The sequence below is a fragment of the Neolamprologus brichardi genome, chromosome 8, assembly GCF_056152115.1.
Source record: "Neolamprologus brichardi isolate AB-2024 chromosome 8, ASM5615211v1, whole genome shotgun sequence".
NCBI lineage: Eukaryota > Metazoa > Chordata > Actinopteri > Cichliformes > Cichlidae > Neolamprologus > Neolamprologus brichardi.
Genome location: NC_142111.1, coordinates 15,079,043 through 15,091,189, shown reverse-complemented (window position 1 = coordinate 15,091,189; position 12,147 = coordinate 15,079,043). Strand labels below are relative to the sequence as shown.

Below are 12,147 nucleotides of genomic sequence, written 5' to 3'. Positions count from 1 at the left end.
ACAAGTGAAGGTATATAGATGATTTGAAGGTTTAAAGCTAACAGCATCATATTACTGGTTAATTTCTTTTTCTTTTCTTTTCTTTTCTTTTTTTTTTTACTTTTGGTAACATAAAAAGACGATTTTACTTTTAGTATTGCCAGAAAATAACCTACATTTAGACACATTGATATGTATGAATGTTTTTTCGGCACTTCCTAGCAATATTAACGAGCCCACTACTGGAAAGTGTGTAGTGATGTGTATATACTGTAAATACAAATAAGAGAAATAACACTGATAACAGCAGGGAAGCAAATAATGAAGTTATGAAACCTAGAATAGGACGTGTCTATATACATCCTTCAAAATAAAAGTCCAAACCACCAATCGCGCCGAATTCTCATAAATCTATAACATTTTGTTCATGAAATAAATGGACATCATTACTACTACAGACACATATCCCGCTTTAAGAACAAATAAAACTTCGTGTTGTACATTTTACTGTTTTCTTTTCTTTTTATGGTGACCTATTTTTTGAATTGACACAAATAGCCATTTCCGGAAATTACGTCAATTCACAGCAGTATTTTCCAGAAAAAATGGCAGCTGTTGACATCGACGTGCCGGTAGAAACAGAGCCGCAAATCTGCAACCAGGAGGACCTTGAACGGTAAAAGTATACCTACTCGTCGGGTTTCACTGTGATGCGTGTGTGGCGTGAAAATAACCCGAGTGATATTAGCCGGTTAGCTGACAGAGCTCGGAAACATCAGTGCGGTCACCCCGGAGCCAAGCTAACCGTGCTAGCTTAACTCGACAGCGTTCTTAAATCTTGCTTTTTAGAAATCTCGGGCATTTGCTTTGTTACTATTTGGGGGATTTACATCAAAAATAAAATTGTGAACTCAATTTAGCCAACCGGGCAGCTCGCCAGATTGTTCGTTAAGAAAACAAAACAAAACCAGGTGAACTGGCGTGCTTTGCCATGGTCAATATGAGGTATCCGATAATTCACGTGCGCTTAACCCCTTTGGGCGTCATTGAGCTGTATGTCAATATGTGTTTAAGTCTCATCCTTAAGAAAGCATCTTATTTATTGCATACTAGCAGTTCCAGCTTTCATATTCGAGAAACTTCCATAAGAGACTGTCAGGTATGATCAGCAAAAGCCTTCATAACCTTAATTTTAAGTGATTACTTGTTTTCAATACTTTCCCGAGAGGTTTCATGCCATTTTACTGTATTCAAACAGTAACGAGACTATGCCGAAGGTTCTGCACCTAAAGGGAATCGAGCATGAGCGCCTCGCACCCTCAGCTCACCCGGGTGAATCGCATCGGAAACGAGTCATCAACGTGCGCTTGGCACGCAAACATTTTTTTTATTGGTCTCCTTTCGTGCATGCGGCCTTTGTTGCATTTCAGCTTAAATACACCGTTACGCACCTGCGTGGGATAATAAAAGTACTGTTAGGTGTTATACCTTGTCAGGCTTACATAACGATGAACTTGAAAGATTAAAATGTAGGATTGAGTGAGACCTGAATTAATCGTACCGTAAATGTAAAATGTGACTAAAGTGTGCGGAAGGAAATTGTTTTCAGGATTGTAATAGAAATATTTTTGACCTGTTTTTAAAGTTGGGTTTCTTTAACTAAAACATGTAGCGCATTATTGTTATCAAATGGTCGCAACAGGAAGCTCCGTGGACTTTATATAGAACACAGTAAAGCCACCTGATTGCCTTAATGATTTGCGGGCTTATTAATGAGCAAAGTAACTCCCCAAAGCCTAATTTTGCTTTAGTAGAATTATCCTAATGTTAAAGTTTGATAGAAAGCAAACCGATTGGGCAAGTAATCCTTGGAAAATCATTTATAACTCTTGTGGCTAAAAAAGTTAAACAAAAAAATAACTAAAAAAATGTTGCGCATCGTGTCTTTTTCAGAAATCTATAATTAATTATTTGGAATTTCAAAATCAGGGATCAAAGTAACAAAATATTTGGAGCGGTGAAAAAGAGTGCTGGAAGGGTGGAGCAGTGACAACAAAATGGTAGTGAGACTGTGGTGATGTGTGGTTTGGAGGCGGTGGCACCAACAAAAAGAAAGGAGGCAAACTTAAAGATGGCAATATTTTCACTGAGAATGATCAGAATGTACAGGAATGAGTACACAGGGACAGTTTAGGTTGAGCGATTTGGAGTTAGACACCAGGTTTATTCACTTAATTTAAAATTTTAAGTTGATTCCATTTTCACTGTTAATCTGCAAAAATCCATAACTCAATTGAAATGGATCAAATTATTCCATTGTTGTTGTATGCCTCCAAGCTTTTTTTTTCTCACAATTGCAAAACTGTGACGTCAAACTCAGAGAATTCAAGCTTTTTCTACATTGTGTAGACTCAGAGATAATACAACTTTTATGTTTTCTTTATATACAGACCATTGTCCAGGAATAAATCAGGAAATCCATTTAAAAAGTAGGTTCTATAAACATCTATATGGTCTTATTAGTATCCATCGCTATGTTGGACTGTTGTTCACAGTTAAGGCATGCAGGTTTTCACAGGAAGATAGAAACGCCACAGGTAGAACTTAGGCATAACTCTGGTTTGGTGGGATCCTGGCATTAACGCATCACATACTTCTAAAGAATTTTTTATATTTCATGAAGACATTTAATGGCTTTGCATTTTTTTTTAAATATAATGATAACCTTTTTCTAAATGAAGAATAGAATACAGATAATTTATAATTTATTAATAATTTATTTTGAATTTACACCAAATAAGAATTCTCATTTGTGTTTGTTCACTTTAAGTGAAACAACAAACTGCAGACTCTATCACTTAAAAAAGACTAACCCTAACTTAAAAATAATATAGTAACTATAGCAGGCCGTTTGAAAGTAATTATTAGTTTCTGATTCCTCATGAAACCTAGTTCAGTCAGGTATGTGTGATTTGTGGTTGATCCACTGGTGAGTCACCTGGACTTGTTTCATCTCCGTTAAAGTGGTTTAATATTGTTTGCTTGAGTTTGTTGCTTGTTGGGTTTTTTGTGTCTGCATTCTTAGGTGTGGCTAACAAATGTCGCAACAGCACCCACATTTACTGTATCGGAAAAGTACTTTTATTGTACCTGGGTGCATTTTGGGCTGCATAAAAACTGCTACATTAAGTCATACATGGGAATCAGTGTTGAGTTCTCCTTTAACACTTGGCACTTATGAAAAGACTGCAGTAGGTGAATTTCATGGCTATGTTTAGTACTTGAGCTATCAGTAGTCAGGACTGTATGTACCAGATCTGCTGTCCTAGTTCTAGGTGAAGCACAGTCGAGTCCTTGTGGACACTTTGCAGGCTGGAAATTCCCTGAAAAGTGAGAACTGGTACTAGAAGAAGTATCACTGTTTTATAGTCAAGGTCATTCATTCAGTTACAGTCAGGAATTTCAGCCATCAGTGGAAACTACAATAAAAAGGTTTATAGGGGGGTTCGGGGGGGACACTAGTTTGTTTAAACGCTTCCTGTATATCTCCACCTTCAGGGGGGAAATTAAGTGGTTTATTAGTTTTCTGGTTTGAGTAGTTTTAATTAATTATGATGTCTTTTTCTCCCCTCTCCAGTCTGGCTGAAAGTTTCAAAGAGCAAGGCAATGCATACTACAGCAAGAAGGATTACTCTCAGGCTTTCAACTATTACACCAAGGCCATTGGTGAGTATACTCGGTGGCTTGATTTTAAGTTGTCTCATTGTTGACTCTAAACACCCAACGACGCCCACTCAACATTTCTTCATACTTTGCTGTTGAGAAATGCTGCCAGTGAACAGTCCCAATAAAGGCCTGCGGTACAGTCATGCACTGATTGTTGGCACATGATTTTAGTTTGGCAGTGGCTGATTCAGCTGCACACCATCCTGTAATCATATAAGTTGGGACAAAAGAAAAACAAAAAATGGGGAAGTCAGAGTTTACCTTCTTATTTTTATTTTCTGATGATGCTGAAACACTAGTTGTCAGTGATGGCAAGCCCAGATGTTGGTCTCTGATATGCACCTGTATCATTTTGTTTTTGTCACATAAATGATTCTTCTTTTTTTTAAATTTGAAGATGCATGCCCCAAAAATGCCAGTTATTATGGGAACAGGGCAGCCACCCTCATGATGCTCTGCCGCTTTCGGGAGGCTCTAGAAGATTCCCAGCAGGCTGTGCGTCTGGATGACTGTTTCATGAAGGTGAGTTTGAACTGCTTGTCACATATAGAACATCACATGTATTGTCCGCTTCGCACATCATACAGTGCACGGTAATGATGTTCTGAGAAATGTCCGTTCCATCTCGTAGGGGCATCTACGTGAGGGCAAGTGCCACCTGTCTTTGGGAAATGCCATGGCAGCCAATCGCTGCTTTCAGAAGGTTTTGGAACTGGAGCCGAGCAATAGAGAGGCCCAGCAGGAGGTGGGAAGCTTTAATCATTTTATTTAATTACTATATAAAAACAAGCATTGAGTAGGATCACATGCTGAGCTAAATATTTGTGTGAATCCATCTGTTAGTAATTATTGTTGTTTTTATTAATTTTAGAAAAATAATGCAGCAACACTGTTGGAATATCAGCGGATGGCAGATTTTGGCTTTGAAAAGCGGGATTTCAGAAAGGTAATTTATGCACTTTCTCTTGTTTTTTTAGCATTCTTGTAAATTATAAATTGGGTTTTTTTTGCCACTGTATGAGTGTGTGGTTGTCACCAAAACATAAATATGCTGGAAAAGGATTTTGTCATATGTCTGTGTGATTAGATAAAAGTTTAGCGTTTACATGTTGGACTTTGCTATTACTCATATTTATATGAAAAGTACAATTTTGACATTAAACGATTATGAAAACAAGAAAATGGGCTCTCATCACAAAGCCTGTGTGTGTGTTTGTGTAACTCCTTTCCTTTTCAGCAGTAAGCTTTCAGCTTTCCCTAAACACTCAAACTCACTCGCTGTTGAGTACAATATGGCTAACAGAGAGCCTTCAGGCAACAAAATCTTTGTAGAAGAAACACAATTGTCACAGTTTCTGAGGTGAACCTGTGGAAGTATTAATATTTGCCTGTCTCTAGATTACTCAGTGTCACATGCAGACCGATATCAGTTGAATGCGACAATTGGCTGGCGGCTCCGGCTAGCTACCTTGCTGGTTGCTGAGGCACACAAGTCTGCTGCCGCTTGGCCCCTCTCTACGTTCCCATCTCCATTGCAGAAATCCCGCGGTGGTGGCAAGCCAGCAGGGACCGGCTGTTGCGCTTGCGAGATGTGCTATAGTGCCAAATCTCAGAGTCAGAGCCTAACTCCGACCGGATGAACCTGCGTCCTCAACCACCTCCACATCGCTTTGTTTTTATTCATTTATTAGATTTTTTGATATAAATTTTAAAGTTAAAGAAAATCCCTCAGTCTTAAAGTTAAATAATTTGTGTCTTCAGGTAATTAAATCAAATATTGAACAAAAGAAATTGCGGGGGGGGTTTTGTTTTCTTTTTTATTTGCCATAATCGGGCAGCCTTATTACAAAGACAACAGCCACTGCGTGCTGTGGTGGATGGTGACCCATCCAGTGGATGCATGGATTGTTAGTTTTCACAAAGCTCCAAATATTTCAGTTTTTCCAGTTTCTGAATGTAATATGAGTGTATAACTGTGTAGTATTTGGTTGTGGCCCTGATTCAGGTGGTGTACTGCATGGACCGGGCCTTAGCTTTGGCTTCTGCCTGCCACCGCTTCAAAATCCTCAAAGCAGAATGTCTCGCTCTGCTTGGACGCTATCCAGAAGCTCAGTCTGTAGCAAGGTAAGAGCAGCTGATGGACAGTCATTATTTTTTATTCCACTTCTTTGTGCCATTCTTTAAAGCCAGCCTTTTCTTTACAGTGACATCCTGCGAATGGATTCTACAAATGCAGACGCGCTGTACGTTCGAGGCCTGTGTCTTTATTATGAGGACTGCATCGATAAAGCGGTGCAGTTCTTTGTCCAGGCTCTGAAAATGGCACCTGACCATGAAAAAGCCCGACTGGCCTGCAGGGTAAGATTGAGCTGTAGGTGGCATTATCAACAATGTTTGCAAGTTTTTTTTTTGTATTGAAGTTCCACAGTTTCAAACTAAGAATACAAGACAAAGTTAGAGAGGCAAGCTGAGATGGTTTGGACTTGTGCAGAGGAGGTATACCGGATAAAGGATGTTGCCAGGCAGGAGGAAAATGGGAAGACCTCAGTGGAGGCTTGTGATTTTAGTGAAGGGGGACAACCAGATGGTTGATGTGACAGAGTAGGATGCTAGTCATAGGGTGAGATGGAGGCAGATGATCAAAAGAAGATGATTAAATTCAAGGAGCTTTGCTTTAAGGTAAAACACCATATGACCTTTTTCAAGGTCCTTCTAAATGGGTCCCCGTATTTCTTTCTATGTGTGTACAAGCACAAATGTTGTTGACACAATAGACACTTCAGGTGATTATTTTGCAGTCATTTGTGAAAAGATAAGCAACCTTGGCAGTGTGTTTACACGGCAGAAGAACAAGGGTACACAGTAAAGTAGTCGGTGCTAAATTTAAAATATATAACCAAAAAATCAGCTTTCAAAAATGAAAAATGATCTGAGATGTTTTTAGACTTCAGGTTTGCACACAATATGTTTTGAAAAAAACATTAAAAATACAAATAGATTCAAGGATTTTTAAGAATGCTAAAACAAAAGGACTGAAAAGTATCGATGCCTTCTTTGCTCACCAGAATGCCAAAGCATTAAAAGCTAAGAAGGAGGAAGGAAACCAGGCGTTTAAGAACAACAACTATGAAGCTGCCTATCAGCTTTACACCGAGGCACTCGCGATAGACCCCAACAACATTAAGACCAACGCTAAACTCTACTGCAACAGAGCCACAGCAGGAGCAAAGGTAAAAGCTTGCTTCATTATACCACAGTTTCCTCTCGTTGTTAGCTATAATTTGCTTAATATTAGTAATCGTAGTACTGGGTCTTCTGGTTCTTTGTATCCTGTCAGCTCACTGTCATTATCTCTTCGTCAACAGCTGAAGAAAGTTGATCAAGCCATTGAAGACTGTACCAGTGCAATCAAACTAGATGACACTTACATCAAGGCATATTTAAGAAGAGCTCAGTGGTATGTTACAGGCATTCTGAGTCAGTTCTCCATGCTTTGTGTGTTTCGTTGTTCAGCATTGTAAAGTTTGTGTCTGACCTTGTGTTACCTGTAGCTACATGGACACAGAGCAATATGAAGAGGCTGTACGGGACTATGAAAAAGTTTATCAGACAGAGAAAACCTCAGGTGAGCTGCTCTCCTTGTTTTCCTAAGCTCTGAATGAATTTAATGTTCAGTTTTTCTCACATGGCTTGCATTTCTCTTTCCCTCCAGATCACAAGCAAATGCTGAAGAAGGCACAGATGGAGCTGAAGAAGAGCAAAAGGAAAGATTACTACAAGGTGCTCGGGATCGGGAAGAATGCCACTGAGGACGAGATCAAGAAAGCGTACCGCAAACGAGCCCTCATGCATCACCCAGGTAGCTGTCCTAGTCTTTCCACACAGTTCACACTAGTACAGCTCACAGTAATCAGGGCTCTGCCTAGAGTATTGGTCAGATTTAAGTGCAGTGTGCACACAGTAGGTCAAGGCCAACCAATGACAAGACAACGCATCACTTTTTCTCTGTACTTTACACATTACAATAACCAGTGAATTGTGTTAGGATCATGAGCCAGCTGAGCTACAACATCACTTAACAGTTGAGTCTCACTTATCTCGAGGATTTATTGTAGACAACTGTTGAAATTGTCTTGCAGACCGTCACAGTTCAGCAACACCAGAGGTGCAAAAGGAGGAGGAAAAGAAATTCAAAGAAGTGGGTGAGGCCTTCACTGTCCTCTCCGACCCGAAGAAGAAGGTCCGCTATGACAACGGGCACGACCTGGAGGATGACGGCTGTTTTGATGGCGGAGGTACATTTTCTGTGCTCCTATCAGCTTTTCACATTTTTCTCAAAGAGTTTTCCATTGAGTTGGGAAATGGGTGCTTCTAAAGAAAAGAGTAACCCAGAAGATATTTTGACCTGTCATAGTGGGAAATAGCAGTGGCTTTGTCATTTATTATAGGGCATTTGTTTGTACTTGGGTAATTATTAAGACCAATAGACTTTTTAGACCTAGTAGGAAACCCAGGAGATCATGATTGTCTGAACAATGGTCGTGTGTACATTTGAAAAAGGGCAAAAACCTTTTTAAGGGTTTTGGGTTTTCTGTAGACTTTGTATATGATTATTGCCCAGTTTTACATGAGAAAGTTCCAAGATTTTTTGGGGTCTCATTTAAATTAAACACTGAGACATGTCAACACAGAAAAAAGTACAAAGCACAATTTAATTTCCATAATTTAGTTTCTAGAAACTCCGGTCCATTCCCCGTGTCCCTGACCTGCTGTCAAGACTCTAATGGGACGCTTTAACAGAACACGGACAAATTTTCATACATTACTAACCATTTTCTGCAATGTCAGCTAAAATGTCTGCTGGTGTCAGAAGGCCCTTTATAATGTGACATCCCATGACGGTCCCTTCAAAATCAAGTGTCAGTCGCCTTTAGGTAATGGGACTGAGTGATATGGCTAAAAAAAACAAAAACTTTGTATCTCAAACTAATATCTGTGTGCCTAAGAGAAACTACAATATATGCTACAAAATAAAATCGTTAAGTCTATTGTTAAAGTTTTACTACTAATTTTTATCATAAAAACCTTGTTTCTCTACTAAAATAAACAAAATATTTAATTAAAAAAAATGGTGTAAAATATGTGAGAAGATGTGCGGAGACGGTGGAGTGCTGGCGGAGGCGTCCCTTGGCTTTGTTGGCCATTGTTATTGGAAGTGAAGTGCTCTCCATCGCCAGTTTATAAGAAGCTGCAGCTGTCAGCAGTGATTAAGTCACTGAAATCAGCCGCAAAGCAGCAGTAAAGTAGTAAAGCTGATTGGTCCAACTCACGCAAAAATGTTCAACCTTTTCTTCTCCAGAAAAGGAAATAAGATTCATTTATAGCCAAAATGCAGACAATTACAACATGTATGTGCTAATCCACATAGAAACTATGAATCAACTTTTACAAACACGGTTATTATATATATATCTTCCACCTCTAATAGGTTCCACTGTTTCTAAGTCTCATCTTAGAACATCACTGTATGTGATTAGTGGCAGCATGTTTTGGTCTTTTCAGTGTCACCTTGTGGTTATAATTGTAAAGGGTTTAGAGGTAAAATCTTCTGAAGTCACCGATCTGCCTGCAGGAAATAAAATTTGCGATGCATGTTGTTGTCTATATACTGCTGTGGAGACAAAGTCCAGTGAAAACAATGTGCAAAATCTTCCTTTAGAAAGGATACATTTTTAAAGCTACTAATTTGATTCAAAAGTTGTTTTCAATATATGGACATAAAACAAAACTAACATAGGAGGCAACAATGTTGCATTACGTTTTGTTCAGAAAGTTGGCTGTAAAGTTTCAGAAGATATTAATTGTTTTGAATATTTCTCACAGAATACAACAAAGAGCAACATACCTTGTGAAAAAAGTAGAAATCCAATTCATACTGTGACGTACAGGATTTATCAGCAGGCTGAAATTACGGCTGATACTGGCTAATTGCTGATCAGCTGGTATCACATATATAACAGCTGATATGGAAGAAACCCTTTGACAAGGTTACGAGTGTTGATGTTGCCCAGTTTGTCCACCAGAGGGCGCTTTGCAACTTCACAAGAGCAACAACCAGCTGATCAAAGTAGAACTAAATAAGTAAATGTTTGGGAATTTTTTTGTATTGTGTGTCTGAAAAGGAAAAATATTGGCTGATATATCTGATTTTTAAATCGACAAATATCTGTACTGTTCTAATACTGGTTTGCCAGTATGAGGCTACACTAGGTTACAGATTGGACCTGTACTTAAAAAAAAAAACACTTGTAGTTCCTGTTTCTCTGTAAATTATATGTGCAATATATCACATAAATTGTTCTCCTTGCTCTTTTCCCATCTTTGGCTTCCTTTTATCCTCCATGTTAACCTTGCTCTACTTCCTGTTTCTACAGATTTTGATGCAAACAACATCTTCAGGGCTTTCTTTGGTGGCCACAGTGGAGGATTCACTTTCGATTCCAGCCCAGGTACGTTTTTTCTTCACTCCATGGTTTTTATATATACATAATATAGGTTTATTGAACACTAACTGAATATTTGTTTTGTGATTTATTACAGACTCTGGACCTGGAAATTTCTTTTTCCAGTTTGGCTAAAGCAGTGGAGCATACACTGGACAAAGTCAAGTCGGACCCACAGTCACCTCATGATGCTCATACTTATGAGTGTCCTGTTAAAATCTCATTTAAAAAAAATCTTCTTTTTAAATACCACATACATTCCTAAATTAACTCCCTTGCATTGATGCTCAGCCTTTGAGAAGGATTCAAACATTGATGAAGTCTTTAAAAAGTCTTTTAGATGCAGTTTGCATCAGCTGGGCAGAGCTTGTCTCTATTGCCAAAATTGACATTTATGTTCTATGAAATTTTATGTTGTTAAACTGCCTCAGTCTCTATGAAGGGGATGAACAGTGAAGACATACTGGCCATCATGTCTTGATTATTTTGAGAAGCTGTAACGATTTATACGTGTTTAAAGTTCTCCTTGGACTGCACATCTCTAGTGGGAGAGCTGATGTTCTGTGGAAGTTCAGTGACAAATCTGACCTCAGGACAGCCTGTTAATGACAACGCCGTTCTCTTATGAGTGTGCGTCCAGATTTTACCGGCTCTCTTGCCAAATACAGAATCCAGTTGCAGGGTTTTTATTTCCTCTCCATTCTTCATTGTATATTTGACTCGAATGTAAAACATTATGTGTCCACACATTGTCCTTCAGTCTTCCCTGAGTCTATTTATATTTATTGTACTGTATATTCTAAAGTGTATGCAGCAAAATCCCAGTGATGTTTGTCTTCCTTTGTTTGTAAATGTTTTTGACCCCATCCTTTTCACCTGTCTGAAACGGACCCACATAGGAATACATCCACACTTTGTTTTTGTTTTTTTCTTTTCAAAGCAACTTCACAAACGTCATCCACATGTTGCACTGCCCCATTCAAATTCAAGTGGTGCCTTACTAGAATCAGTGAAGCGTCCTAAATAAATCCACATACTAGTTCAAAAAAAAGGCAGATGTTACACTTGTATTGCAATTTTTTTGGTTTTATGATAATCTGGAGGAAAATCTTTTCATCTTGGACCCGTGTCATCAGTCACACCTTGCTGTCATTCATCCATTCATCAGTACAACCCTTCCCCTACTTGTTCCACCTGTTTAAAAGGGGCACTGATAGCTTCCACTGTTAACTGTTCTGTCACTGATGTGTACATTATGTTTAAAAACTTGCTACGGTATTAACAAGACCTTTTTTTTTTTTCTTCCTTTTTTTGGACTTTTTTTTTTTAACTGATAAAATAAAGGCTTGTCTTTTACTGTAATGAGTTTTGTCTTTGACTTTGTTCCTGATGATTACTTTTAAAAGACAGGATATCTGGGTGCATGCAGGACTTTCATCTTGTCCAGCAGGTATATGTAATCACTTTGATCACTTACAGATTCATATCACACTGCATATGAATAATGATTCACTGCGAAAATGACTTTGTTTACAACTCTGGTTTCACTGAGTGCTGAAGTGAAGGAGCGGTGTTAAGAAAGTTCCTCTTTCTTTTATAGGTTTCACAGTGACTTCTTTTTATAATGATCTATAAAAATTGGAGACATTCAAGCTTGTTGAAAGCTCCTCGGCACATTTTAAATCAAATAACCAGCTATAGAATGACTCGAATAAAACCCCCTTTGGGGTTTTTCTTTGTAAATTTTAACCAACGTGCTTTTCACCTTTGTTATTGATTTCAGGCTTCCCTGGTAACTCCAAAGAAAGTAATTTTTAAAATCAATATTTGTAAATATTGGCAAATTCAGATTTTTTTACTATAACTATTTGTAGTGCAGGACCTAAAATAAGAGTTGTGTTTAAAGAGAAGCGGGGAGGGGGCGTCAATAACATTTTCT

At 38.4% G+C, this 12,147-nt stretch overlaps 1 protein-coding gene across 1 annotated transcript; it reads left to right on the top strand.

Moving 5' to 3' along the window:
• The first annotated feature begins 569 nt into the window (after positions 1-569).
• On the top strand, positions 570-11,546 carry LOC102783216 (dnaJ homolog subfamily C member 7-like). Its single transcript, XM_006791198.3, has 14 exons — positions 570-655; positions 3,617-3,705; positions 4,103-4,227; positions 4,337-4,450; positions 4,577-4,651; positions 5,711-5,829; positions 5,910-6,063; positions 6,771-6,935; positions 7,071-7,162; positions 7,257-7,330; positions 7,418-7,564; positions 7,845-8,000; positions 10,140-10,214; positions 10,306-11,546. Exons 1-14 carry the CDS (start codon positions 585-587, stop codon positions 10,341-10,343), a joined length of 1,494 nt encoding a protein of 497 aa, XP_006791261.1. The 5' UTR covers positions 570-584; the 3' UTR covers positions 10,344-11,546.
• The last annotated feature ends 601 nt before the right edge of the window (positions 11,547-12,147 follow it).